At 42.0% G+C, this 27,340-nt stretch overlaps 1 protein-coding gene across 1 annotated transcript in view; it reads left to right on the top strand.

The window, feature by feature from the left end:
- The window catches only part of TENM4 (teneurin transmembrane protein 4), a 954,015-nt gene extending 940,045 nt beyond the window's left edge, over positions 1–13,970 (top strand). Inside the window, exon 30 of the mRNA XM_029602209.1 lies at positions 10,959–13,970. Coding sequence (XP_029458069.1) covers positions 10,959–11,717 — 759 coding nt within the window. The 3' untranslated portion in view covers positions 11,718–13,970. The remainder of the gene's footprint in view (positions 1–10,958) is intronic.
- Positions 13,971–27,340: the final 13,370 nt, after the last annotated feature.

Here is a 27,340-nt window from a genome sequence, read left to right as displayed (position 1 = left end):
AAAACTACTGCTGTAGCATATAACTTAATAAAGGGAGATTATGATAGATTGAGGAACTTATAAATAAACTAAAAGGAGCAGCTGCAAATGTTAAAAGTTTGCATGAGGCATGGACATTGTTTGAAAATACCATTTTGGAAGTCCAGATAAAATATATTCCATGCAATTAAAAAGGCCAAAGGAAGACCAAATGACTGCCAGCCTAGTTTATTGGTAAGGTGAAAGAGGCAGTTAAAGCTAAACGGGCATCATTCAAAAAATGGAAAACAGACCCAAATGATGAAAATAGGCAAGAGCATAAGCACTGGCAAGTTAGATTTAAGAACAGTAGTAATACAGGCCAAGAAAAAATTTGAGAAGAAGCTTGCCAGTGAAGTAAAAGCTAGCAATAAAAACATTTTCAAGAACGTTTGAAGCTAAAAGCCTGTGAGAGAGTCAGTTGGGCTGCTGAATGACCAAGAGGTAAAAGGGGTGCTCAGGGAGGCCAAGAAAAAAGCAAAAAAACCAATTAATTCTTTGCCTTGGTCTTTACTGAGAAGGATATTGGAAACGTATCCACACATGAAACATTCTTTAATGGTGGAGATTCTGAGCAGCTAAAACAAATATCTTATCACAATGGAGAATGTAATAGATCAGATCGACAAACTAAAGAATAATAAATCACCGGGACCAGATGGTATCCACCTCAGAGTTCTAAAAGAATTAAAACATGAAATTGCTAGCCTGTTTGTTACTGGTAATCTGTAACCTATCATTTAAGTCAAATCTGTTTTTATTGTTCTTCAAACCATATCAAGAACAATTAGCTCAGTATATGTTATTAAATTCCCAAACTTCCTCCTCTTCACGCTTCCAACCCTTCCATAATGCCCTGTACATACTACTGAATATTACCAGTTAACCTTGTGTTAATCAATATATTAAATAAAAGAAAACAAGATAATCAAAAATCATTGAGAACCAAACTTCTTGCCTTTGTAAGCAAGACAGTCCCAGGTAACTAAAGTCATTTTGTTACATTTAATGGTGCCTTTCTTTCCAGCAATTGTTTCCATTAGCAGAAGATCCTGCACACCGTTCCTCCACTATACCACAGAAGGAGTCTCCGCTGATCTGCTGCAATGTGGAATAGATCTTTTTGCAAGCAAAAGAAACTGTAACCTGTCATATCTGAAGACTGAAAGGTGGCCAATGTGACTCCGACTTTTTAAAAAGAACTCCAGGGGTGATGCGAGAAACTATAGACTGGGGAGCCTGACATTGGTGCTGGGCAAAATGATAGAAGCCATTGTTAAAAACAAAATCACCGGCCATATAAACAGACATGGCTTAATGACGAAGAAACAACATGGTTTTATCAAAGGGAAGTCTTAGCTTACCAAACTTTTAGATGTTTTTGAAGGTATAAATAAACCTGTAGAAAAAGGTGAGCTGGTTGGCATGGTTTATTTGGATTTTCAGACAGAAATTAAAAAGTCTTGGGATAGGAGGCAGTTTCCTCTTATGGATTGGTAACTGGTTAAAAGACAGGAAACTGAGGGTAGAACTAAATGGTCAGTTTTTCAAATGGAATACTACAGGAATCACTACTGGGACCTGTGCGGTTTAAAATTTTTATTTATTTTGAAATCATAAATGATCTGGAAAAGGGAACGAGTGAGGTGATCAGATTTGCAGATGACACAAGATGATTCAAAGTTGTTAAAATAGCAGCAGAGTGTGAGGTACTATTGCAGAGGAGTCCTGGGAGATTGGGCAACTGAATGGTAGATGAAATTGAATGTGGAAAAGAGTAAAGTGATGCACATAGGAAAAAATAATCCCCACCACAGGCACACCATGCTGGGTTCTGTGCTAGGAGTCACCAGCCAGGAAAAGGACCTTGGAGTCACTGGTGGACAATATGTTGAAATCCTCAGCTCAGTGTGTGATGGCAGCCTAAAAAAAGCAAACAGAATGTTAGGGATGACCCGACAGGGAATGGAGAATAAAACGGAAAATATCATATTGCTGCTGCACGGAACCATGGCGTGACTGCACCCTGAATATCGTGTGCAGTTCTGGTCGCCCCCATCTCAAAAAAAGACCTAGCGGAACTAGAAAAGGTACAGAGAAGGGCGACAAAACTGATAAAGGGGTTGGAATGGCTCTCCTATGATGAAAGGCCACGCGGGCTAGGGCTCTTCAGCTTGGAAAAGAGAATTTAAAAGTTTATAAAGTCATGAGTGGGGTGGAGCGGGTAAGTGAATGATGGTTATTTACCCTTTCAAAAATTACTAAAATGAGGGGACACCGCCTGAAACCAGCAACTAGCATATTTAAAGTAAATAGTAGAAAGACTGTGGAATCTGTTGCCAGAAGTTTAGACAAGTTCCTAGAGGAAAAGTCAAAGCACGTTATTAGCCAGAAAGAGTAAGGAAAGTTATTGTTATCCCTGGGAAGGAGTAACAAGAAACCGATCTATTTTATGGCATCTGCCATGTACTTGAGACCTGGATTGGCCACTATTGGAAACAGGATGCTGGGCTCGATGGACCTTTGCTTGACCCTGCTTGGAATTTCTAATATTTTTAAGAAATTCAGGGTGATCAGAACTGCAAAGTTCCCAGGTATACTTCCTGCGAGTTTCCAGTTCAACTTTTCTCTGCATGTTTCAGTTTCTGATTTGTGGTGAGGGTCTCTCCATGTTCTGCATGCTTGTCAGAAATGAAGTATTATACTACTGTTTAGTTTCTGTGAAGGCATCTGTAGCTTATTCTGTTTCCCCAGTAGGAGGGATTTGGAGTCATAAGACCCATTGTTATTTTGTAGCGTTGCCTTTTCATAAGAAGGGTTATTAGTGTTTGGGTCACGGGAGTTAGTGCTTTTTTTGGTAGGGCAGGTTTGCTAGAAGAGTTTTGAGTGTCTTTTTTGCCACTACCAGGCACTACAATGTGCCTGGTAGTGGAGAGAGTTTGTGGCGAGATTAATGAGAATCTGAATTTTTTTTTTGTATGATCTGTACAGGCTAAAGTCCTAATTTTGCTCTTCATCCCATTTTGGACTCCGTGAATGCAGGGTTTGCTTATAGAACTCTAAAGTGCAGAATTTATTTTGGGAGTTCAGTCTCATCCCGTACAGACTCCAGGCTTCAATCTCGTATAGAAGAAACAGTTGAACGATGCTCTTGAATATCACTTTGGTTCCCCCCCCCCCACCCCCCTTTCTTGGTCTGCCCCATTGTTATTCCCGCCCTCCCCCTAAATACTTCTGTCTAGAGATGCTATTGGTGAGACTCCATCTTACTATGTGGGCCTATAACAAAGTTCCACCCAGGACCGAAGGCGCATGCACAGAGACACACAAACATGATGGCAGAGAAAGACCACATTTTATTTATTTAGTGTTTTTTTTTTATACCGGCATTCACAATAGGCATCGCATCATGCCAGTTTACATTTAACAGGGGGTGAAAAAATAATACAGTATAAGAACGTTAACAGGTGTGGAGCTTAAAATCTTGCAGTTACAATAAAACAGGGAAGAAGGAGATAGGAGATTAACAGAAAGAGCAATTATTTACAATGTTATAAAATTTACAATGTAATAGAAAATTGATTATAGTATAATAGTACAGTCAGAGGGTAGATTGGCGGTAAGTAAGGTTCAGCTGTGGTCTGGGAAGGCATGGCCTAGCTCGTCTGCCCATCCACATGGCCTAGCTCGTCTGCCCATCCACCCCTACTTTCTGGGATGCACGTCCCCAATCCGCGCTTAGGCGTGGATTCAGAAAATTTAAAAAAAAAACCAAAACAGCCCTCGTGTCTCCCTGATATGTCCTGAAAAGTTGATGTGGCTAGGACACCAAACACAAAAGTTATTTGGGACACACACACACACACACACACACGACCATTGATCTCATAAACCTGGGCTCTTCAGATTGGGCGGGGGAATGGATGGGAGTAGCTGGACAGCGCCGTGGAGGAGCTGGGCTGCTGAGTTTGCCGTGCAGAAAGGGCAGCCCTCGGTGGAGTTTCTGGTCTTCTGATGCTGCAAACTGTCCCTAATGGTTGGTTTTTTATTGCTTTGTTATTTAAGAAATGCCCTTTCTTTTGTGGGCTATATTTCTACCTTTACATTATTTTGAGTAGGAACATTTACATTACAACAAGTCCTTACATTAAGCAGTGAGCAGCTCCAGTCAACACCGATTGCCAAGTTTCCCTTTTCCCATTGGGATGCACTGTGGTGCTGTCGTCTCATTTTTTTAAACAATGAATATTCAGTTACCTGCCCATACAGTACAACAGGATTTAAACAAACCCTCAAACAATTCTCGTTGCGCCTTAACCTGTTTGAAACACGCAGTCTTCCACCAAGAATCCCTATACAGTTTATTTATTTATTTACTTGTTGGGGGTTTTTTTTTATACCGGTGTTCAAAATTAAGGGGTAGATTTTAAAAGAAGCGCGATCAGCCTACTTTTGCTTGCGCATCAGACTCAAGCAAAAGTACGCTGGATTTTAGTAGATACGCGCGGAGCCGCGCGTATCCACTAAAATCCTGGATCGGCGCGCCCAAGGCTATCGATTTTGTATAGCCTGCGCGCGCCGAGCCGCGCTGCCTCCCCCCGTTCCCTCCGAGGCCGCTCCGCGGCCTCGGAGGGAACTTTCCTTTGCCCTCCCCTCACCTTACCCTCCCTTCCCCTACCTAACCCACCCACCCGGCCCTGTCTACACCCCCCCCCTTACCTTTGTCGGGGGATTTACGCCTCCCGGAGGGAGACGTAAATCCCCGCGCGCCAGCGGGCCTGCTGCGCGCCGGGCCGCGACCTGGGGGCGGGTACGGAGGGCGCGGCCACGCCCCCGGGCCGTAGCCACGCCCCCGTACCCGCCCCCAAAACGCTGCCGACACGCCCCCGGAACGCCGCGACGACCGGGCCCGCCCCCCGACACGCCCCCGACACGCCCCCCTCCGAGAACCCCGGGACTTACGCGAGTCCCGGGGCTCTGCGCGCGCCGGGAGGCCTATGTAAAATAGGCTTCCCGGCGCGCAGGGCCCTGCTCGCGTAAATCCGCCCGGTTTTGGGCGGATTTACGCGAGCAGGGCTCTGAAAATCCGCCCCTAAGTATCACATCGGTGTACAAACTAATCATGCCCTGTTGTAGGCATTTAAACATCAAATTAAAAGGAATAATATTCAATCTTAAATAAAAGACATAAAAACAAGTATAATAGATCAGAAATACAATATTTGTTAGAAAAAAATAAAAGATAAAAACACTATCATATTTCTTTTCACCGATCATATTTTTCAAATGCTTGCACCCTGAAAACATTTACACCACATTTTCCCAGACTTACCATGTGTGATGCAGAGAATCTTTCCTGCAAGTGGCAACTCTTGTAGCCTATTGAATAGCATCAGTAACATGAACGGAACCCATGTTCAGCCTACCCCCTGCAGTAATAACCGGATAGTGAGGACAGTGCTTAGGTTAGGATAGTGTAGAGACGGAGGAATTGGCGGGTTGACCTTTTTCCCCCATCTCGGTACCCAAGCAACACCTTCAGCCACCAGACACGATGGACAGGAGAACACTGTCTTCATTAAAACTTTATTTAGTTTGTTCATCAAAATACCCACAGGCACTGGAATTCAAAATCTACAAGAAAAAAGCAGCAGTTTTAATAGCTTAAATACTAAATCAGAAACACCTTTTTACTAAGGACCATGGAGCAGTTTTCAAGCATTCATGTTACTTACTGGAAATCTGTACAGCCAATTCCTATCATCCAGCCTGATTTCCACAGTCATTAGCAAAAATATGCCGTGGCATGATGGTTATAGACTTAAAAAGATGATTTATTTTTTTTCTGGCTGACAATACATTATTTATTCAGGGGATCACAATAAAAAAACACATCTCTTTTCTGTTGTGGCTCTGTCTGAATTGGAACATTTATAGTCGGCTATTCCAAAAAGCTTGCTCACAGCGGATTATGTGCTAAAAATATAACTGCAATGTGTGGAATTAAATGTGCATCTTTTCCTTGCCATAAAGATTTCATATTTTATGCAGTGAGTATTTTTTTTTACAGAGCACAGTCTAAATTGCATAGCAGAACAACAGCCACCCAAAAATATCTTGTTCTACATATAGAAATAGGGGTACACTGGAATCCTTTCAAAAAAATCTTTCTCGGGCAACAAGTTAAAGAGCCCAATCGTAGCCAGACCCGAAGCTGACAAATGGAGCAAGTATCAATGAGGTTATGGTAAGGGACAACCTGGGGATCCATATGAACATTGGATCGGAAAGAAACTATACTAGAACTGGGATCCTGGATTTCAGAAAGGCTGACTTTAAGAACATAAGAAATTGCCATGCTGGGTCAGACCAAGGGTCCATCAAGCCCAGCATCCTGTTTCCAACAGAGGCCAAATCAGGCCATAAGAACCTGGCAATTACCCAAACACTAAGAAGATCCCATGCTACTGATGCAATTAATAGCAGTGGTTATTCCCTAAGGGGTAGATTTTAAGAGGCGCGCGAACAGCCTACTTTTGCTTGCGCATCAGACTCAAGCAAAAGTACGCTGGATTTTAGTAGATACGCGCGGAGCCGCGCGTATCCACTAAAATCCTGGATCGGCGCGCGCAAGGCTATCGATTTTGTATAGCCTGCGCGCGCCGAGCCACGCTGCCTCCCCCCGTTCCCTCCAAGGCCGCTCCGAAATCGGAGCGGCCTTGGAGGGAACTTTCCTTTGCCCTCCCCTCACCTTCCCCTCCCTTCCCCTACCTAACCCACCCGCCCGGCCCTGTCTACACCCCCCCCCTTACCTTTGTCGGGGGATTTACGCCTCCCGGAGGGAGACGTAAATCCCCGCGCGCCAGCGGGCCTGCTGCGCGCCGGGCCGCGACCTGGGGGCGGGTACGAAGGGCGCGGCCACGCCCCCGGGCCGTAGCCACGCCCCGTACCCGCCCCCAAAACGCTGCCGACACGCCCCCGGAACGCCGCGACGACCGGGCCCGCCCCCCGACACGCCCCCGACACGCCCCCCTCCGAGAACCCCGGGACTTACGCGAGTCCCGGGGCTCTGCGCGCGCCGGGAGGCCTATGTAAAATAGGCTTCCCGGCGCGCAGGGCCCTGCTCGCCTAAATCCGCCCAGTTTTGGGCGGATTTAGGCGAGCAGGGCTCTGAAAATCTACCCCTAAGTAAACTTGATTAATAGCCGTTAATGGACTTCTCCTCCAAGACCATATCCAAACCTTTTTTGAACTCAGCTACACTAACTGCACTAACCACATCCTCTGGCAACAAATTCCAGAGCTTTATTGTGCGTTGAGTGAAAAAGAATTTTCTCTGATTAGTCTTAAATGTGCTACTTGCTAACTTCATGGAATGCCCCCTAGTCCTTCTATTATTCAAAAGTGTAAATAACCGAGTCACATCGACTCGTTCAAGACCTCTCATGATCTTAAAGACTTTAAAAAATGATTGGTGACAAGACCACTATGGTTCACCCAAATGTTAAGAGCAAAAAAGAATAGTTTTCATGAAGTACAAAGAGACAGAATGATGAGGACCCAGGCAAAATTACCGAGGGAAGCAGGAAGGTGCATTAGGCAGAAGCTAACTGCCCAGTCAGTAAAGGGAAGTGGTAAAAGTGTCTTTAGATATATAAATGAAAAGAGAAAGACTGGCAGTTAAATAATAGGATTTAAAGAAGAACAGGTTTAGTGAACAGGAAGATCAGAAAAAGAGTGGGCATCTTAAATGCTTTTGTTCGATATTCACACTAGAAAGGGTGGGTGATGGGCAGGCAAAGGCAGAAGAGACCGTGGAGTGAATATACTGCCAATCATGCATATTGTTTCCCTTTGAAAGCGCCAGGTACTTTGCCGCTGCTGTTTTTTTGCTGTCGACCAGGCTGGGGGGAGGCAGGGGCAAGGAGGGCAAAATGGCATGTATAGCGTAGAAAACTGAACGAGTGGACACTGTTTCCCCCTCCTCCCAACCTAAATATGGCCACGGGACACCCCTGTCCAAGCCAGCTAAAGATATGCCCACTGTGAATGCGCAGGCAGGGCAGAGCTTTGAAAATGGACCGCCCCATCTCTACAGTTTACAGCGGGTCCTTTTTGATGCTCTTTGTTCGCTGATATTCTTTCACTTTTTTTTTTTGATTGTGGACATTTAGGGACAGATTCACAAAGGCTCTTCTCTCATTCTTTTCTCCGCCGCTCTTTAAATCTTGGCATGGCCTGAGACCTAGTTGTTTTTCCATCGATCTTTGGCCATATTATCCATCTTGCACCTTGTGTCCATGCTCTAAAGGCCTATTAGAGGTTACCCTCTTTTAGATGGGTATGACTAAAACAATTCCTTTGGAGTGCCTGGGGCAATCAGAAATGAGCTCCCTGATTTTTTGGAGAATGTTCATGATTCACTCAGTTTTAGGAAACTGAAAACGTAATCTTTTTAAGGAAGCATTCACTGAAGTTAATGTGGGTAAGCTTTCAGGGCATAGGCGTTCCTAGTGGGGTGACTGTGATTGCTATGACACGAGAGTAGGAGGGTTTCAGCAACAGCTAGTTTATTATAGTTTGTTTTGCCTTACTAGGTTTTATTTTTAGAATTTTTTTGTTTATAATTTATAGTTTTATGGTTTAATTATAAATGTATTGTTTCCCGCTGAGACTGGTGGATCAGAAGGTTGTAAATTGTATAAATAAATATCTGGCTAGAATTACCAGGAAAAATTTAGGGCTATAATCATCGCGATCAGACTTAACTGGCTAATTTTATCTGGGTTGTACTCCATATCAGCGTTACCTGGCTAACCAGGGAATGCCTCCTCCATCTTGTCTCTTTTTATCTGGCTAAAATGTACTCAGGTGATGAATTACCTGGGTAAAATTTTGATGATCTGCAGAGAAGGAAATTTGTCCGAGTAAATCCAAAGATACCCAGACAAATTCTTTTGAATATGGATAGCTTAATGAATTACATCCCATAGCTATAAATCAAGCAGCTAAATGTATTTGATGATGTTAGTGTTATTAGTGGAGTATGCAGAAGTGTTTGTTGCTAGTTTTCATAGCTGTTTAGATTATTACAAAACTTCGTAGTAAGACATGGGGAGAGGTGAAAAGGGCATGAGTGTTGGATTAAGGATGGGAACTTGTATACTTATTTATCCAAGACCTAGATTCATCAAATCGCTATAAATATAGTGAAAATAGCGCCCGTGATAAAAAGGGTTGTGGTTAGGGTAATTTTCCAGGTACCACATAGCTAGAGAAGTGCCGGCTCTCATATAAGTAAACTATTTATACTACTGTAAGAGGGGCAACTAGTAATTTGGGGTGAGGTTTTGGTGGTGGGCTAGGTTTTTTTTTGGGGGTGGGGCAGTTTTACATGCACAGTCAGAGGTACGACCAGCACAGTACACATCAGTGAAGATTTTATGTGATTTGGAATGATGAAAGGTAACAAAAGATGAGATTTGTACAATGTACTCTTAACCTAGCTTGATAGCAGCTAGGTAGAGAGTGCATCAAACTAGGTTGAGAGTACAATGTACAAATCTCATCTTTTGTTACCTTTCAACACTTCAAATCACATAAAATCTTCACTGATGTCTACCTATGCAGTTCGTACCTCTGACTGTGCATGTAAAACTGCCCCTCAAAACCTAGCACACCACCAAAACCTCACTCCAAGTTCAGAATGCCCCCTCTTACAGTGGTATAAAAAGTTGACTAATATGTGTCCCTCCCCAGATTCTCTCTCTCTTTCTTCCCACCCCCACTCCACCCCCAGCATGGGATTCATGATGTTTATTGCAAATCCCAGTTCGACCATAACACACAACTATCGCAGACATAAACACCAGGAAAAAAGGTGTAGTTATTTCTGGCATTAAATCCCACAATAGCATGCAATAAAGTAACACACACTATGTTAAGCATCCTTCATTTTCATAAACTCCTCCCACTGTACTAAATTTTTAGAATTTGCATATGCATCTCGCAATGCGTTATTTATCGCATGCATTATGGCTTTATTGTGGGCGTTAGTGCCCTAACGCCCGCAATAATGCCCTAACGCCCGCAATAATGCCCTAACACGATTTGTTAAATGACCCTGCAAGATTGTAGAGAACCAAAGAGAGAGCGACAACAAAAAAATGCCTTGAATTAAGGAGTGATATCCTGCGAGGGTTCAGTCCCGATTATTTTAGTAGTCGTAGCTAAGACAGTCACAGCCTTTGGCGCCTCAATGCCTTCCTTTGGAGTGAGTTTGAAATCATCCATCCAATCCTGAGAACCCTCAAAAGTGTTTGAGTTTTTGGAATCCAGAGCAGCTTTCAAATTTCTCTCATTGCCATCATTATTTTGGACAACTAATTTATTAGTGAGAGCAAAAATTAAAAAACATTCTTTCTCATTTATTTTCTGGGAAAACATGTTTGAATTCTTTGAAATCTCCTATTGCTCGGCTACTTTTTATCATTATAATTCTAAATAAATGGGGCTAATCCTGTGCTATAAGTTATTGGAATCATTGACTGGTAGCTAAAATTAAAGGCCATATCTTTTATTCCATAAAAAAAGGAAATGTGAAATTATAAGAAATGTGATAGGCAGGGACAAAAGCGGAAATGTAAAAAGACTAGGCGAGGGAAGAATGCTAGCAAGAAATAGATCTGTTGCTGTTTTGATGAAATTTATCACGTCTGCTAATTTGCATGTAATTACTCTTCAATCACATATTTCTCAAAATGTTTCTTCATTTTTCAGTTATGTATCTTCCAGCCAAAGCAATAAATAAGGTATTAGCAGCGAGTTGATTACATTTTGGAGTTCTTCATTGGAACGTTGTACTTAATGGTCTTCCGATGCTCCTTATTGCTGTGTTATTTCTAATGTGCATCTCTTTTTTTTTCTATTTTTCCTGCCAGTCAATCCTGGGAGTGCAGTGTGAAGTGCAGAAGCAGCTGAAAGCTTTCGTCACCTTGGAGCACTTTGACCAGATTTATAGATCCAGCATTGCCGGCTGCCAGCTGGCCAAGGAGAACAAAATATTTGCATCGGGCGGTTCCATCTTTGGCAAGGGGGTCAAGTTTGCTCTTAAAGATGGGAGGGTCACCACTGACATCATCAGCATGGCCAATGAGGATGGCAGGAGGATTGCGGCCATTTTGAACAATGCTCAGTACTTAGAGAACTTACACTTCACCATTGATGGAGTGGACACACACTATTTCATTAAGCAAGGGCCCTCAGAAAGTGACTTGTCCATACTGGGTCTCAGTGGTGGGAGGAGAACCCTTGAAAACGGTGTGAATGTCACAGTGTCCCAAATCAACACAGTTCTCAGTGGAAGGACTAGACGGTACACCGATATCCAGCTGCAGTATGGCGCTCTGTGTTTAAACACACGTTACGGGACCAGCTTGGATGAGGAGAAGGCCCGGGTCTTGGAGTTAGCCAGGCAGCGTGCAGTATCCCAAGCCTGGTCTAGGGAGCAACAGAGACTACAGGATGGGGAAGAGGGAATCCGCTCATGGACAGAAGGGGAAAAGCAGCAGCTGCTGAGCGTGGGCCGGGTGCAGGGTTACGATGGCTACTTCGTCCTCTCAGTAGAGCAGTACCCAGAACTGTCAGATAGCGCCAACAACATCCACTTTATGAGACAGAGTGAAATGGGCAGAAGGTGACATAGAAGGTCGGGGTGTTGACTTCTTGCCAAAGACAGCTACTTTTGTGGCCACTTTACCTGACTGTGTTGTACTCAATCCTTTTTTTTTAAAAAGAACAAAAAAGAAAAAAAAAAGAAAAAATGATATATGGTTGCACTGTAACTCATGCAACATCCATCTTTTTTTTTTTTAATTTGGCCTTCACACGTTTTGCTGTGAACAGAAGGTATTTTGCTGTCGTGTGAGCACAGTGAAATTTACTCTCTCTTGTTTCTTTTCCCTTGTGAGGAATTTAAGTAAGAGTGTCAACGTATGTTAACAGGTACTCAGTGTGAAGTGAGAAATGGATGTCTGTAATAACTTGTCTCATCTTAACCCTTTCTTACCATGGGGCTGGCGATAACTAGCTTTCCTAAACATAATTAGATTTTGGTTTGGTTTGGTTTCTCTTAAGAAAGAAAGAGTCTGTACTACTCCAGGTAGAGAACTGATGGGATGGTTTGATGGCTTGATGGGATGTATTTATCATGCTCCATACCTGGTTGTTACTATTTTTTTAAATACTGCCCTTAATAATCTAGGACCAGGAGTAGCTGGTGGTACTTCTCTGCCCTGATTCTATGGTCTCATCAGGTTCTGACTGCAAATGAGAAGCTTTTTTTGGGCAGTTTTGGGTGGACCATGGGATTAACGTGTCTTACAGTGCTAAGCTGGAAGATGCACGAAGGTGTGATTCCTGGTTTCTTAAAGCAACGGTCTGAAATGTGTGTCTAACAAGGCCCCTATCATGCATTTCACTTGAGACATGGGATTGGGTTCCTACTGCACAGGTTTACCGGGAAAATGGAGCTACTATACCAAAGTTACAAGAAGTAACTGTCATGTTAATTCTTTCCATTCCTGAACGGAGGGGGAAAAAATCTACCTTTTTTCGTCTGCTACTTCTTTTTTTTATGTAGTTTTCTGCAAGCTTCTTCATAATCGGTGAATAGCTACAATTCTAGAAATAGCACAGAAAGAGGATCGTATTTTGATGGGAATCCCTTATGGCACACAAAACAGTTTTGTTAGTGGATTCAAGTACCTGTTACATGCACATGGCCTCATTCATGTCCTAGTATTTCTCTTCACTTGGATCCCAGCTCCTCAGTGATCCACTCTGTTGCCTCAAAGAAGGAAATTCATTCAAGAGTTATTTTTCAAAATTGCCTTACAAGGAAAACAAATTGGATGCTTTCAAAAACACCTTATAGAAGCAAAGATTCTATATTATTTTTGTCGTTATTTTGTTTCCTAGCCTGGAAGTGCAGTTGTTTAGCATCATACTGATAAGTTATTAGAGCACTGGGGAAGATGGCAGGGTCATCTCCAGGAGATGAGCAAGCATCACACATTTGCAATCTTTAAAATATTTTTTCAAAACGAAAACCAAAAAAAATAACTTGCACAAAAATAAAGTATTGGAACCATCATTTGGATGGTTAGCAGGGCCCCTCCTGGAATACTCCATCCTACAGTTGCATCAGTGTATTATGACAAGAGTTTGAAATTGAATGCATCATTTGAGTGGTTCCCATAAACAGAGAGGAGATCTTAATTGTCACTGTCATGGAGTTGTCCAGGTAGGAAGAAAAAAAAAATGGTCACTTACGATGTGGCTTGGTATACTATTGCAGTTAGTATTAACCCCCTCTAGTGCAGGTCCCAACTGATTTCATGTTTTGTTTTTTTTAATTTTCAGACAGTGTAACTAATGATATCACAGGAAGCTTTTATCTCACAAGATACTGCTTTTTCATTCTTGAACAATAGGATTTTTGGTTTTCCACCTATAGGTGAGACAAAGGCTTTGGTGGTATCCTTGTTTAAAGACATATGAAAATTTGGCTATAAAGAAATGCCAGTAATTTAAGGTTAAAGTATTTTTGAGTATGGTGTACTTAGGGATTCACAGTCACACAGAGAGATAATTTAAAGTTTTTATATTTCACTGCCGCATTGGGGTCCATCAGGCGCGTGGGGGAATGTGGCTACCATTTGCAGTTAAGGCTGCACTAGGAAGCGTTAAAGTGCTTCAAAAACTGAAACGTTTTCAGTTGTGTTACAAGCTTAAGTACAATTAGGAAAACTATGAAATTAAAAAAGTAGGACTTCCAAACCACATGTAATTTGTTGATATTTTTGTTAACAAACCTATTGGGGTAGATTTTAAAAATTTGCGCGATCGCGTACTTTTGTTCGCGCACCAGGCGCGAACAAAAGTACGCTGGATTTTATAAGCTACGCGCGTAGCCGCGCATATCTTATAAAATCCGGGGTCGGCGCGTGCAAGGGGGTGCACATTTGTGCAACCTGCGTGCGCCGAGCCCAGCGCGCGCTGCCTTTTCCCTCCGAGGCCGCTCCGATTTCGGAGCGGCCTCGGAGGGAACTTTCCTTTACCCTCCCCCCACCTTCCCCTCACTTCCCCTACCTAACCCACCCCCCCCCAGCCCTATCTAAACCCTCCCTTACTTTTGTTGGCAGATTTACGCCTGCTAAAAGCAGACGTAAATCTGCACGCGCCAGTGGGCTGCTGGCGCGCCATCACCCGACCCGGGGGCTGGTCCGGAGGCCTCGACCACGCCCCCGGGCCCGCCCCCGAAATGGCACGTCACGCCCCCGAAACGCCGCGTCGTTTCAGGAACGCCCCCGACACGCCCCCTCCCTGCCCCTTTTACGAAGCCCCGGGACTTACGCATGTCCCGGGGCTCTGCGCGCGCCGGCAGCCTATGCAAAATAGGCGCGCCGGCACGCAGGGCATTTAAAATCCACCCCATTGTGTATAACCCACTTTCAACCCCCCCCCCCCTTTACAGGGGATCACCTTCAGGCATTGCAGGGTTGGGGAAAAAACAGACTGCAGACTCAAATCAGGATTCATCCATTGAGGTATATCTTATGCTTTAAGGCCTAAGGGGAGCCACACACCAAAGAAACAGTAATCTACAACCAAGGTTTGTTCCCAAACTGAAAGCAAAAAATGTATTGGAAGTCCACAAAGATTGAGTCCAAAAAAAAGACCATGAAAGAAAGAAAATAGCAGCATAGTCCAAAATATTCCTAACAAAAAGCAAAATATATTACTCACAGTTCTTCTCACAGTACTTAGGTACACTACTCCAGAAACGTCTCCCCTCCGGCGCCCACAAAGGCCCCTTAGTTCCTTCAGGCCCTGGTGAAGAAACGGAAAAACCTTCTTCTCCTTTGCTCACCTTTCAGGTCTTGGGCTTCCTGAGGTAGAATGGTGTCCCCTTGGACTGAAGAGGTCTTATCCTCCCAGATGGCTCTCAGTCTGTACGAAAGGAGCTCCCTCAATTCCTTCAGCAAACCAATAATCTTCCACACTCTAGCCATGAGCTCTTCAAAAGCTAACGGCAATACCCCTCATCGCTTTTGGGGAAGGAGCTTCCTATACCTCGCGCCTTGACTCACATCTGCCTTGGACCTCTCATGACTGCAAAGTTCTTAATATTACCACACAGTACATATTTTAATGACCCAACAGGGAGTCGCATGTGAATAACGATTGTCATATTTACTGGAAGAGCGAGGAATTTCATTTCTGAAAAATATGATGTTAAAAACTGTAGAAAGAAGATATATTTTATTTGGGTGGTTGTATATGGTTCTAGATCCTTACCCAGCTACCGATACAGTTTTTCAAGTATTCATAAAGGTGTACAACATTTCCTTTCTTTTATAACCTCTTACTTACTGAAAAAAAACCACAAACCCCTTTTGAAACCAATATCTGCTCTCGGTCTTTCAACTCATCAGCATTTGTACATTACTAGGCCTTTACTAACCCCTCTGTGCTTCTGATTTCCTTTCCAACTGCAGTCTGCCACCCCTCTTGCTTCTTTATTAAGCTATCACAGTTATTTCATGAGCACATTATAGAGATATTTGAATCTCTTTATTTCAGATTCCCATCTTACAAATGAAGGGGTTCATTTACTAAGCCTTATCCCATAGACACAGAATGGGAGAAAACCTTTAGTAAATCAGCATGTAAGTTCGTGATCTGAGTCACTTTTACATATTCCCTCTCTTCCAACTAACCATATGTTTCTCTGCCATTACCAACACTTTTGGTGTTTTGGCAACTTTAAACAGGTATCGATTCCAAAGTATTTAAGAATTCTGCCCTCCAGCTGTTGCTTCATTTTGCTTTTACTCTTTCTTGTGCAAAGCATTAAATGTCAACAGACCTATCCCTTAAAAATTCTGGAGGAAGGTTACACTCAGCTCTCCTTTTTCCTCACTACCAAAACATTTGATCCTCTGACTTACACCTTTCTTAGTATTGATCATATTTTTGCCTCGGTCAAACACTCCTTTCTTGCTTCTGTACTCAAGTTAGATTCTAGCACTAACTGGACTTGAACCAGTTAGTACCTAGTGAGCTGTCTTCCCTCTAGGGATTGCGTCAGCTAAACTTCTGTCTGTTAGTGTATTTGTGTTTTGTCCTGCCTACTGGTCCCTGATTGGCCCAGCAGGAGACAATCCAGATTGTTTGGGGTGTTTCTTCCCCTACTGTGGCTGTGTTCCTGGCTGGTTCACTGTTTCCATTTTTTGTGGCCCCTGACTCCTGTGAAATGCAGCACTGACCTCTGTGTAGCTTCGCTGTTCCACCCGTATCCTGACCTGTTTGGATTCCCTAGTTGCTGACTTCAGCCTGGTTCTGACCCTGCTTCTGCCTGGTGGACTTGTGGCTTTTGGTTAATGTACTGTGTTATTGTGACCAGCAATAAACAAGTATTTCTTATAGCTTCCAAATTTGCTTTCCATTCCTTGGAGATTGACTTCATGCAGCAGTGAACCTTAATAGGGTCCCAGTCTCTAGCATTCCCCCATGTCCAACCAGGAAACCCTGACAAATTCATCTTACTAAACCTCTCAGCTGTTTCTGACACATCATTTACCTCTTACTGTACTCTCTGAAATCTTTTGGACTCAGTGGCTCTCCCAGACTGATGCAATTCTTTTGTTTGCAACATTTTCAGGTCTTGGTGAAGAAATATAGCGGTCTTCTTATCTCTTATATATAGAAACATAGAAATGACGGCAGAAGAAGACCAAATGGCCCATCTAGTCTGCCCAGCAAGCTTCACACATTTTTTTCTCTCATACTTATCATTTTCTCTTAACTCTTGGTTCTATTTCCCTTCCACCCCCACCATTAATGTAGAGAGCAGTGATGGAGCTGCATCCAAGTGAAATACCTAGCTTGATTAGTTAGGGGTAGTAGGGGTAGTAACTGCTGCAATAAGCAAGCTACACCCATGTTTATTCCCTTTACCCAGACTATGTCATACAGCCCCTATTGGTTGTTTTTCTTCTCTCCTGCCGTTGAAGCGGAGAGCCATGCTGGTTATGCATTGAAAGTGAAGTATCAGGCCCTTTTGGTTTAGGGTAGTAACCGCCGTAACAAGCCAGCTACTCCCTGCTTTGTGAGTGCGAATCCTTTTTTTTTTTTTTTTTCCTTCTCCCCTGCAGTTGAAGCTATTCTGGATATGCGTGAAGCCTCAGCTTTTCTTATTCCCCTGCTGTTGAAGCAGAGAGCTATGCTGGAAATGCTTGATGTATCAGCCTCTCCCATGCCATGAAGCAGAGAGCCATGCTGGATATGCATCGAAAGCGAAGTATCAGGCACATTTGGTTTGGGGTAGTAACCGCCGTAATAAGCCAGCTACTCCCCGCTTTGTGAGTGCGAACCCTCTTTTCTTCTCCCCTGCCGTTGAAGCAGAGAACTATGCTGTATATGCTTGGAAAGTGAAGTATTAGGCTTATTTGGTTTGGGGTAGTAACCGCCGTAACAAGCCAGCTACTCCCCTCTTTGTGATAGCAAATCCTTTTTTCCACATTTCCTCTTGCCGTTGAAGCTTAGAGCGATGTTGGAGTCACAGTAAGCATCTGTATGTTTATTTAATAAGGGTATTGTCTCCGGGCAGTAGCCATCGTTCTGGTGAGCCACCCACTCTACATTGGCGGTCTCTTGACTTTATGGATCCACAGTGTTTATCCCACGCCCCTTTGAAGTCCCTCACAGTTCTGGTCTTCACCACTTCCTCAAGGCTCCATTCCTCAAGGCTCCATTCCTGGCCTACATTCCTGGCCTACATTCCTCAAGGCTCCATTCCTCAAGGCTCCATTCCTGGCCTACTTTCCTCTTTAAACTCATTTCCCATGTCTCCTTGTTTTGTTGTTTAGCTTCTTTTAACAGGTACATATCAAGACCGCTGAAATCTTTTTTTTTCTTCTTCTTCTTCTTTGTTTTCCTCTTGCCATTTTATACATGATGTGGCACATCTGTGGCCTTTTGGAGATGGACCTTCCTCATTCTCACATCTAGCCCCCTTAAACATATTCTTGCACGCTTCTCGATTTGTTCATGTTACTGCCCTCTTCTGCTCCTCGTTTGACTACCTACTCACCTTAGGTCTCACTAGAGATTTCTTTCTTCAGGTCCTGCTCATTTTTATCTTTGACCTCATATGTCTTGCTATTGCCTCTTCCAGCTCCAACTAGGAAGTTTTGTCGAGCCTCTCACAAATGTAACATATCTTGTAATTGGCGTTGTAATTTTGGCCGAGAATACCTAAAGTAAGAGCATTAACCTATTATGACCTGCGAGAAATAGAACACTCATTAAACATTAGGATATAACAGATTTACAGAAATCTTTTGATACCCAGCAGTATTGGAGGGTTTAAAAATACATGACAAATTAGAAAATGGATGCCTTGACATACATTAGCCTGTTTATAAATGTTAATCTATGGATTGTTCCATGTAAAACAATGGAGCTTCCTGTGGCATCCTACAAATTGACCTAAAAAATCTGTAACTTATTGCCAGACTGCATTGTACATGTTTCATTGTCCATTTGTACCTCAGTTAAACTTCCATTTCAGCTCATGAGTATGAGAAAGAAATGAATCGAAGGAAGACCAACCTTATCCAATTCAGAATTTATTTTTTTTTTAAATGAGTCATTTGCAATATCAAAGGAGGGATGCGGAACATTTTACTACTTAGAGGTATATACCTGACAAAAATCTTTTTATACTAAGATTTTCTCTGCAGTTACAATGCAAGATAATGAATCCAGGTATAATGAAACCTGTATGTAAAGCCACTGATAGATTAAAGGACACTTAGGAATGAATTTTCAAAGCTGTTACATGTGTAAAAGTAGCATATGGTTTAGCAAGTTTCAAAAACCCATTTATATGTGTAGACTCTCTTGGAAATTCAGTGAAAATTATGTGCATAAAAAAACAATTTTCAAAAATCCATCTATTTGTGTAATGTCCATTTACATTCATAGATCCTTTTGAAAATTACCTCCTTAGTTATTCAAATCACCATTTCACCAAGGAAGAAAACAAACCAGCAAGGGTTCCAATAATCAAAATTAATATAGTATGTACCAGATAAAAATAGTATACTGTGCTTTCAGCTTCTGCAAAAGAACCACACAGTTTATAATATTGCATAGTAATACATATTTAAAAGAAGAATAAGGTACATTTTACAAACCTTAATAACTGGCCAAATGTTTAAAGAACATGTGTGCTGTAGCATACATCTGATTAAAGATATCAGATCTAGGCAAGAAATGCAGTATCAAATATTACTAATTCAATAATTTATTGTCACTTTCTCCTCCAGTCTATGGTCTATTATATACATATCTATCTCATGCATATTTAATGTGGCAATTTTGAAAACCTGGCTGGCTGGGTATGCCTCAAGGCCAGAGTCAGGAGATACACTATACTAAGGGTTTTTCTCGTTTCTTGTCTATGGGGAAAATGCTCACTATATAGGCCTCTCAGAAGATCATTGAAGAATCCATCAACATTGTAACTAGAGCAATGTTTCCCAGCCCTCTTCTATAGGCATACCTAGCCAGTCGGGTTTTCAGGATATCCACAATGAATGTACACGAGATAGATTTGCGTAGAATGGAAGCGGTGCGTGCAAATCTATCTCATGCATACTCATTGTGGATCTCCTACAAACCAGAATGGCTAGGCATGTCCCAAGGACTGAGTTGAGAACTCCTTCATTGGAGAACCAGTGTATGCAAATCTACCTCATGCATATTCATTGTTGCAATCCTGAAAACCTGACCGGCTAGATGTGCCTCCAGGAGAGGGTTGGGAAACACTAAACCACAGAAAAATTCACAAGGTGTTTTATAGCAGTTGTTCTCAACCTGGTCCTCGGAGACAGCTTGGCCAGTTTGATTTTTCAGGATATCCCTAATTAATATACAAGATATATATTTGCATATATTGGAGGCAATACATGCAAATATATCTCATGCATATTCATTTGGGGCATCCTGAAAACCTGACTGGCCAAGTAGTCCCTGAGAACTGGGTTGAGAACCACTGTTTATCAATTTCTTATCAGTACTATTGCTTGGACTCCTCCATTGAAAATAAGGCAATTAATCTATAGTACAAATCTAAACTATTTCACTTAGAAAATTATTAAAAAGCTTTAGTTATCCATGATTTGTATGATGAAGACAAATGAGTGGATACCATCCTGGAAAAGCTGTTTGGGGATAGGGTTTTTACGTTCCATGGAAAATCACAGTCCATGGAGGTTAAGAGGAGAAAATGTGCTCATATTCAGCCCCTTAACAGATACTATAATGAGAATAAATTAAATAAAAAAATCTAATAAAATACTTTTCCAGCTGTGACTTGGAAATGTCGCAGTGATGGATGGCAGCGAGATCCATTATGCAAAAGCAGGACTCTTAACATTAAATGCAAAAATCTGATTCTGCGTTCTGCAGAGTGGGCACACTGTATTTACAGCCATCTGGTTTGATTTGATCTAAGTGCAATTGAAACCGGGACTGTAGGCTGGAGCTGGTGATATCCTTCCTGTTGTGGGTAAAATAAACATATTCTGGTTGGACTATTTTTATATTTGTTATCAGCTGTTTCCATTTATCAGACAGTAGTGTCATGCCCGCCTTCGTTTCGCTGTGTAATTAAGAATGAATTGTTCTTAGTTACCTTGCAATTATATCCCTGGTAAGAAACAAAAGAAAGGAAATTGCCAATTTCAGCAAGAAACATTACTTACAGGAGTAACTAATTATTTCAATTATGCAAATACAATAACCTAAATCATTTTTTACACATCTGCTTTTTTTTTTTTATTATTAATACAGTACCCTTTTTCAAAATGGCAAAACAAGTACAAAAATGTGAATCTTGTTGATTAATCATTTTTTCCTTTATCTATGGCAAAAATCCACATGGTCTGAGCCAGGCAGAAATATTGAATCATACAGGATATTTCATTCTATTCGGGCTTCACAATGCATGGAATGATTTCAGGCTTACATACTCAAGCCACCTTGCACAATTCAATATATCTGTGTCAGGCCCCTAAGTAATTATAAATGCTGAGCTCTCGTGTGGAGTTTAATCACTTTCTCAAGCGACGTTATTTTTTTATCCTAAGTCTGACACATTTTTGCTTGGCAAAATTGTAATTATATTGTATCTGCATTTATAAAAGAACCATGAGTGATATAATCCTTAAGCTCTGTTTACAGCAGGAATACCGGCATTGCATTTCACAGCTGGCAATAGAATAACCTTCTGGAGACTTGACTTTATTGGCTTGTGTTGTCTAGTACAGTTGATTTCTTTTATCAAAAGCCATTAAAAATGATTATTTTATTGTAGAATGCTCTTATAACCACTTATCCTTGGGAAAAAAGAGCACACTGGGACCTGTGCACAAATTGTGAAATGTTTGTACAGCGAAGTCCCAGTTCTGTCTGTATTGACTTTTATGTTGCTTGTACAGTTCAGTTTTTATCTGACTTTCTCACCCAATGGGCTTGAAACCAGTTTCAACCTGCAAAACGAATTGCTTTTTAACTTCACAGGATGCATTTAAAACTGGTTAAGGAGACGGTTTTAACTACATTGTAAGAAAGTCTATAGAAAGACTATTTAAATGTGTTGCACGAAGCTCCTCATGGAGAACATTAGCACCTACATGTTTGTGCAAGAGAAATCAAGACAAGTGGGTTTTCCGACTCACACTCCTGCATGGTAACGCTTCTGATCACATGGAGGTAACTCATGCAACATATACTGTGTAAACGTATTATAAAGTGCCTATGGATTTCTCATTTGGAGATATTTTATAGTCGTGTCATTTAAAACAATGGGTAATATGTCTCTTTCCACCCCACCACGTGCAGTAAAAGTTTACTTTCCGTTGTTTTTATGCAGCAACACTGAACAGAGCAAACAGTGATAAGGCATCCATCAATTAAAGGGTCTGATTAGGTGAATTGCCCTCAGTATTGTATATTTATTATGGAGATAATTTTAAAAGCCATTTATGCATATCAAACAGTGATTTACGCCGGTAAATGGCTTGTTACAAAATAGCCAGGGATTTGTGCAGGTAAAAATAGCGCAAAATGCTATTTAGCGCATCACCAAGCAGAGGCATTCTGAAGGAGGAGTCTGGGCTGGATTAGCATTTACATACATAACTCTTTGATATTGAAAAGTATGTGGGAAAATGTTCAAGAAATAACTTGTGTGAGAACTGTGGGTGAGATCATTTTTCAAAGGGAACTTACCTACATAAGCTCCCTTTGAAAACTGGGGTAAGTTGTACACAGTATGGCAGCTTAACTTAGCTCCAGCGCTACAAAACATGTCCACTCTGAACGGAATTCTTAAAATAGCAATGTCTGGCCCCGGCCAGGTACGCTTAGTGCACTGCCGTGCGGACGACTTGGGGACCGGGGATGCTGCGGAGGCAATGGTCACAGCTCTAGAGAGAAGGGCCAGACATGGGAGGGGGGGGGGGGGGCTGCGTTCTGTGGCTTCTGCCTGAGGGGGTATAAAAATTAGGAGAAAGAACCCCCAGGAATTTGTGAACGAAAGCTAAGAGGGCCAGATTCCAGCCCTGATTCCAGTTGAGCAAAAAAATAAAAAAGGAACAGGAGCAAAACTGCAAGGCCAAAAATGTTACTAGTGCCTATTTCATTGCCCTCACTGGGATTGCCAGAGTTTTTATGGTTTCTTTCTGGAAGCTGTTCATGAAAAATAAAAGAATGTTCCAAATGCTCATGATTCATATCAATGCCCAAAGAAAAACAAATGTTTTTCTGTCTGTATCCATCAGCTATGAATGTATTCCTTAAGTGCAAGAAGATTTTGTTTAGCTTTAAAACTCAACATCTTTGATTTGGAGTTACAAATGATGCCAGATCATGACTCCTGTCTAGGTAGGACAGACACCGAGTGCGATACTTCTTGTCTTTGACCATGTCTTGTCTTTTCGTTGGTAGACTCCTATGACCAGGGCCATAGCGAGGCATTTTGGGAGACTGGGCAGGATGTCTAATAGGCACCCTCCTTTAAAATGTAAAATGTCAAAATTTAACATTATTCATTACATCTAAGTTTACAAAATATTATAACTTTAATCAATTAAAATATTTTTCCCCTGCCGCATTTGGCACACCCCTCGGAGGAGTGCCTGTGGCAGGTACCTGTCTCACCTTGCCCTTGTAATGACCCTGATTGTGACCAAATACATTGTTGTGTTACAGAGCTACTCATTGTCCAAACCTCATGAAAGAGCCACTTGTTATCTGTTTTGACTTGTATGCCTGTTAACCACAAGGGACAGAAATGACATTTGTCACTGAAATTTGTAATGAGTTTTCAAGTCAAGTCTCTGATAAAATGCGAATTCATTTTTATAGTCACGAGCCTCATGTTTTGGCACTGTATACAAAAATTGTTTTAGTTGTGACATGAGCCATCTTGCATCTTTTTTGTGACAACAGCATTTTTAAATTTTTAAATAGCCACATGCCCTCATGTGCAGTACCTTGCAGTTAACACCTATGTCGTCCTGTTTCTTTTCCCTTGCCACAGTCTGCTTTAATGACCTGTCGCAGGAAAGTTGACCAGTTTTCTTTGCCAAGAGGATTCTCTGCAAGTCCCAGTCCAATCACAGACTTCTCGTTAAGTCATGGAAAAGGGACAAAGCTGTCACATTTTCAAACAGCCAGACACCCACAGCAAAGCACAATCTCCGTTGACGGCAGATTCTACCTGAGCAAGGTGTTAACGCGACTGTGGTCAGACGAGCCCAGGCAACAGCGTGTCAGCTATCTTCAAAGCTATAAAACCGGCATGGCAATGAACAGGTTAAACCCTTGAGACAGTTTTACTAATGTTACAGAAATAAAGAAGGCTAAAAGCAACCCATTAATGACTACACTTTTATAAATCGGTTTCTTGCTGATCAAAGACTTGTTCATGCAGCGGTATCAGAAGGATGTGGTCGCAAAGCTGCATTTTTACGACGACACTGGAAATTGCCATTACCATGTATAATATTTTTTTTTCCTGAAGTCTGGAACTAATTTTGAGAATTTTTTTTCTCAATACTTTGTGTTTCTAACACTGTATTCTTGACCATGTAAATAATACAAGGCTGTAAATATGTGCGGATGTAGATACCTTCTAGAAGAACAAAAGTGACCCTGTGTAGCCTTCGGTGACAAATAAAAGAATATTTTGTGTTTAACGTGTTATGTTTTGTTTAAGGCCACAGCGGATTATTATTATATTATGGTAAAGACAGGTTAATCTGACTTTCACCTTCCAATGGCCCGTATAATTGTAAAGTATGTGGGCATGTCAGCCGTGCACATCTCATGATCATTTTCAAAGAGAGGCACTGTGAGTATTTTCTGTCTGAAAATTAAGCAGAACTTACACGCACTAAAAACGGCTATGCACTTTGCAATGGCTCCTTCATGCAGGCCACCAATGTCATGTGCTTCTGCCGTCTGAACTTGGGAAGGTCTCCTCGCAGCCCAGCTGACAGTATGTGCACCGTAAAAACTTTTTAAAATATATCCGAAGCAGAAAGCCTGTGAGGAAGTCAGTTGGACCATTAGATGATCGAAGGGTTTAAAGGGGCAATTAGAGAAGATAAGGCCATCGCGGAAAGATGAAATTATTTTTTTGCTTCAGTGTTTACTGAAGAGGATGTTGGGGAGACACCCGTATGACAGAAGATTTTCATAGGTAATGATTCAGATGGACTGAACCAAATCACGGTGAACCTAGAAGAGGTGGTAGGCCTGATTGACAAACTGAAAAGTAGTAAATCACCTGGACCGGATGGTATACACCCCAGGGTTCTGAAGGAACTCAAAAATGAAATTTCAGACCTATTAGTAAAAATTTGTAACCTATCATTAAAATAATCCATTGTACCTGAAGACTGGAGGGTGGCTAATGTAACCCCAATATTTAAAAAGGGCTCCAGGGGCAATCCGGGAAACTACAGATCAGTTAGCCTGACTTCAGTGCCAAGAAAAATAGTGGAAAGTGTTCTAAATATCAAAATCACAGAACATATAGAAAGACATGGTTTAATGGAACAAAGTCAGCATGACTTTACCCAAGGCAAGTCTTGCCTCACAAATCTGTTTCACTTTTTTGAAGGAGTTAATAAACATGTAGATAAATGTGAACTGGTAGATGTAGTATATTTGGATTTTCAGAAGGTGTTTGACAAAGTTCCTCATGAGAGGCTTCTAGGAAAAGTAAAAAGTCATGGGATAGGTGTGATGTCCTTTTGTGGATTACAAACTGGCTAAAAGACAGGAAACAGAGAGTAGGATTAAATGGTGGAAGGGAGTGGGCAGTGGAGTGCCTCAGGGATCTGTATTGGGACCCTTACTTTTTAATATATTTAAAAATGATCTGGAAAGAAATACGACACGTGAGGTAATCAGATTTGCAGATGATACAAAATTGTTCAGTGTAGTTAAATCACAAACAGATTGTGATAAATTGTAGGAAGACCATCTGAGACTGGAAAATTGGGCATCCAAATGGCAGATGAAATTTAATGTGGATAAGTGCAAGGTGATGCATATAGGGGAAAATAACCCATGCTATAGTTACACAATGTTAGGTTCCATATTAGGAGCTACCACCCAAGAAAGAGATCTAGGCATCGTAGTGGATAACACATTGAAATCATTGGTTCAGTATGCTGCGGCAGTCAAAAAACAAACAGAATGTTGGGAATTATTAGAAAGGGAATGGTGAATAAAACAGAAAATGTCATAATGCCTCTGTATCGCTCCATGGTAAGACCGCACCTTGAATACTGTGTACAATTCTGGTTGCCGCATCTCAAAAAGATATAGTTGCAATGGAGAAGGTACAGAGAAGGTCGCCCAAAATGATAAAGGGAATGGAACAGCTCCCCTATGGGGAAAGGCTGAAGACGTTAGGACTGTTCAGTTTGAAGAAGAGAGAGCTGAGGGGGAATATGATAGAAGTGTTTAAAATCATGAGAGGTCTAGAACGAGTAGATGTGAATCGATTATTTACTCTTTCAGATAATAGAAGGACTAGGGGGCACTCCATGAAGTTAGCATGTAGCACATTTAAAACTAATTGAGAAAGTTCTTTTTCACTCAACGCACAATTAAACTCTGGAATTTGTTGCCAGAGTATGTGGTTAGTGCAGTTAGAATAGCTGTGTTTAAAAAAGGATTGGATAAGTTCTTGGAGGAGAAGTCGATTACCTGCTTATTAATTAAGTTGACTTAGAAAATAGCCACTGCCATTAGCAATGGTAACATGAAATAGACTTAGTTTTTGGGTACTTGCCAGGTTCTTATGGCCTGGATTGGCCACTGTTGGAAGCAGGATGCTGGGCTTGATGGACCCTTGGTCTCACCCAGTGTGGCATTTTCTTAGGTGGAAGCTCTGGCATACTTCTGGCCAGGGGAAGGAAGGGCAAGGCTTCAGCCAATCAGTTTTATCAGGAACAATAGCTAGTTACCCTGACAGCAGGCTTTAAACATTGTCCTGCCCACGATTGGGAGCAGGTCTATCAGATTTTTGCTAAAATGCAAACATTTCTCTGTACTTTTCAGTGGAAATATCCCAGTATTTTCAATGAGAAAAATATGGGGTGCATTTTCAAAGGCCTGCATGCGCGTCCATGTGCGCGCACGGTTCCTGGCGTGCACACATGGAAGCGCCAATTTTATAACATGCGTGCACTGCAGCAATTTCCAGTTCCCTCCCAGTCCACTCCCTATCTTTTTTTTTTTTGTTGTGGAACTTACCTGCTCTCCTGAGTAGCAGTAACTTCCGCGCGCCCGCCGGCTGCCAGCGTGTGCTTCCCCAGGACAGGGCCTAATGGTGCTGTCCCAGCCAGCCCCCAGTCCGCCCTTTTTTAAAGACCTGGCCCTTCCGTGCGTACCAGGAGATACGGGCGTGGCCAGGCCACTCTGAAAATGTGCTCGGAAGGCTCATGGCGAATCTCGGGATTTTTTGCGTGTCGGCCTTTTAAAATCCCGCCCCCCCGTATGGGAGTAATTTTTGCACTAGTGCAGAAGATTGATACTTTTGCCCTGGGATTTTCAGGCTGGGGAATTCCATTAGGAGGAAAGAAAAGATCACTCTGGAGCTTAAAAGAAAATGTAAAAAAAAAGAAAAACAACAACCTCCAGGGCGAGGATAATTTTCAAACAGCCT

The sequence above is a fragment of the Rhinatrema bivittatum genome, chromosome 5, assembly GCF_901001135.1.
Source record: "Rhinatrema bivittatum chromosome 5, aRhiBiv1.1, whole genome shotgun sequence".
Lineage (NCBI taxonomy): Eukaryota > Metazoa > Chordata > Amphibia > Gymnophiona > Rhinatrematidae > Rhinatrema > Rhinatrema bivittatum.
The sequence above is the reverse complement of the archived record's forward strand: the minus strand, read 5'-3'. Positions and strand labels throughout refer to the sequence as shown.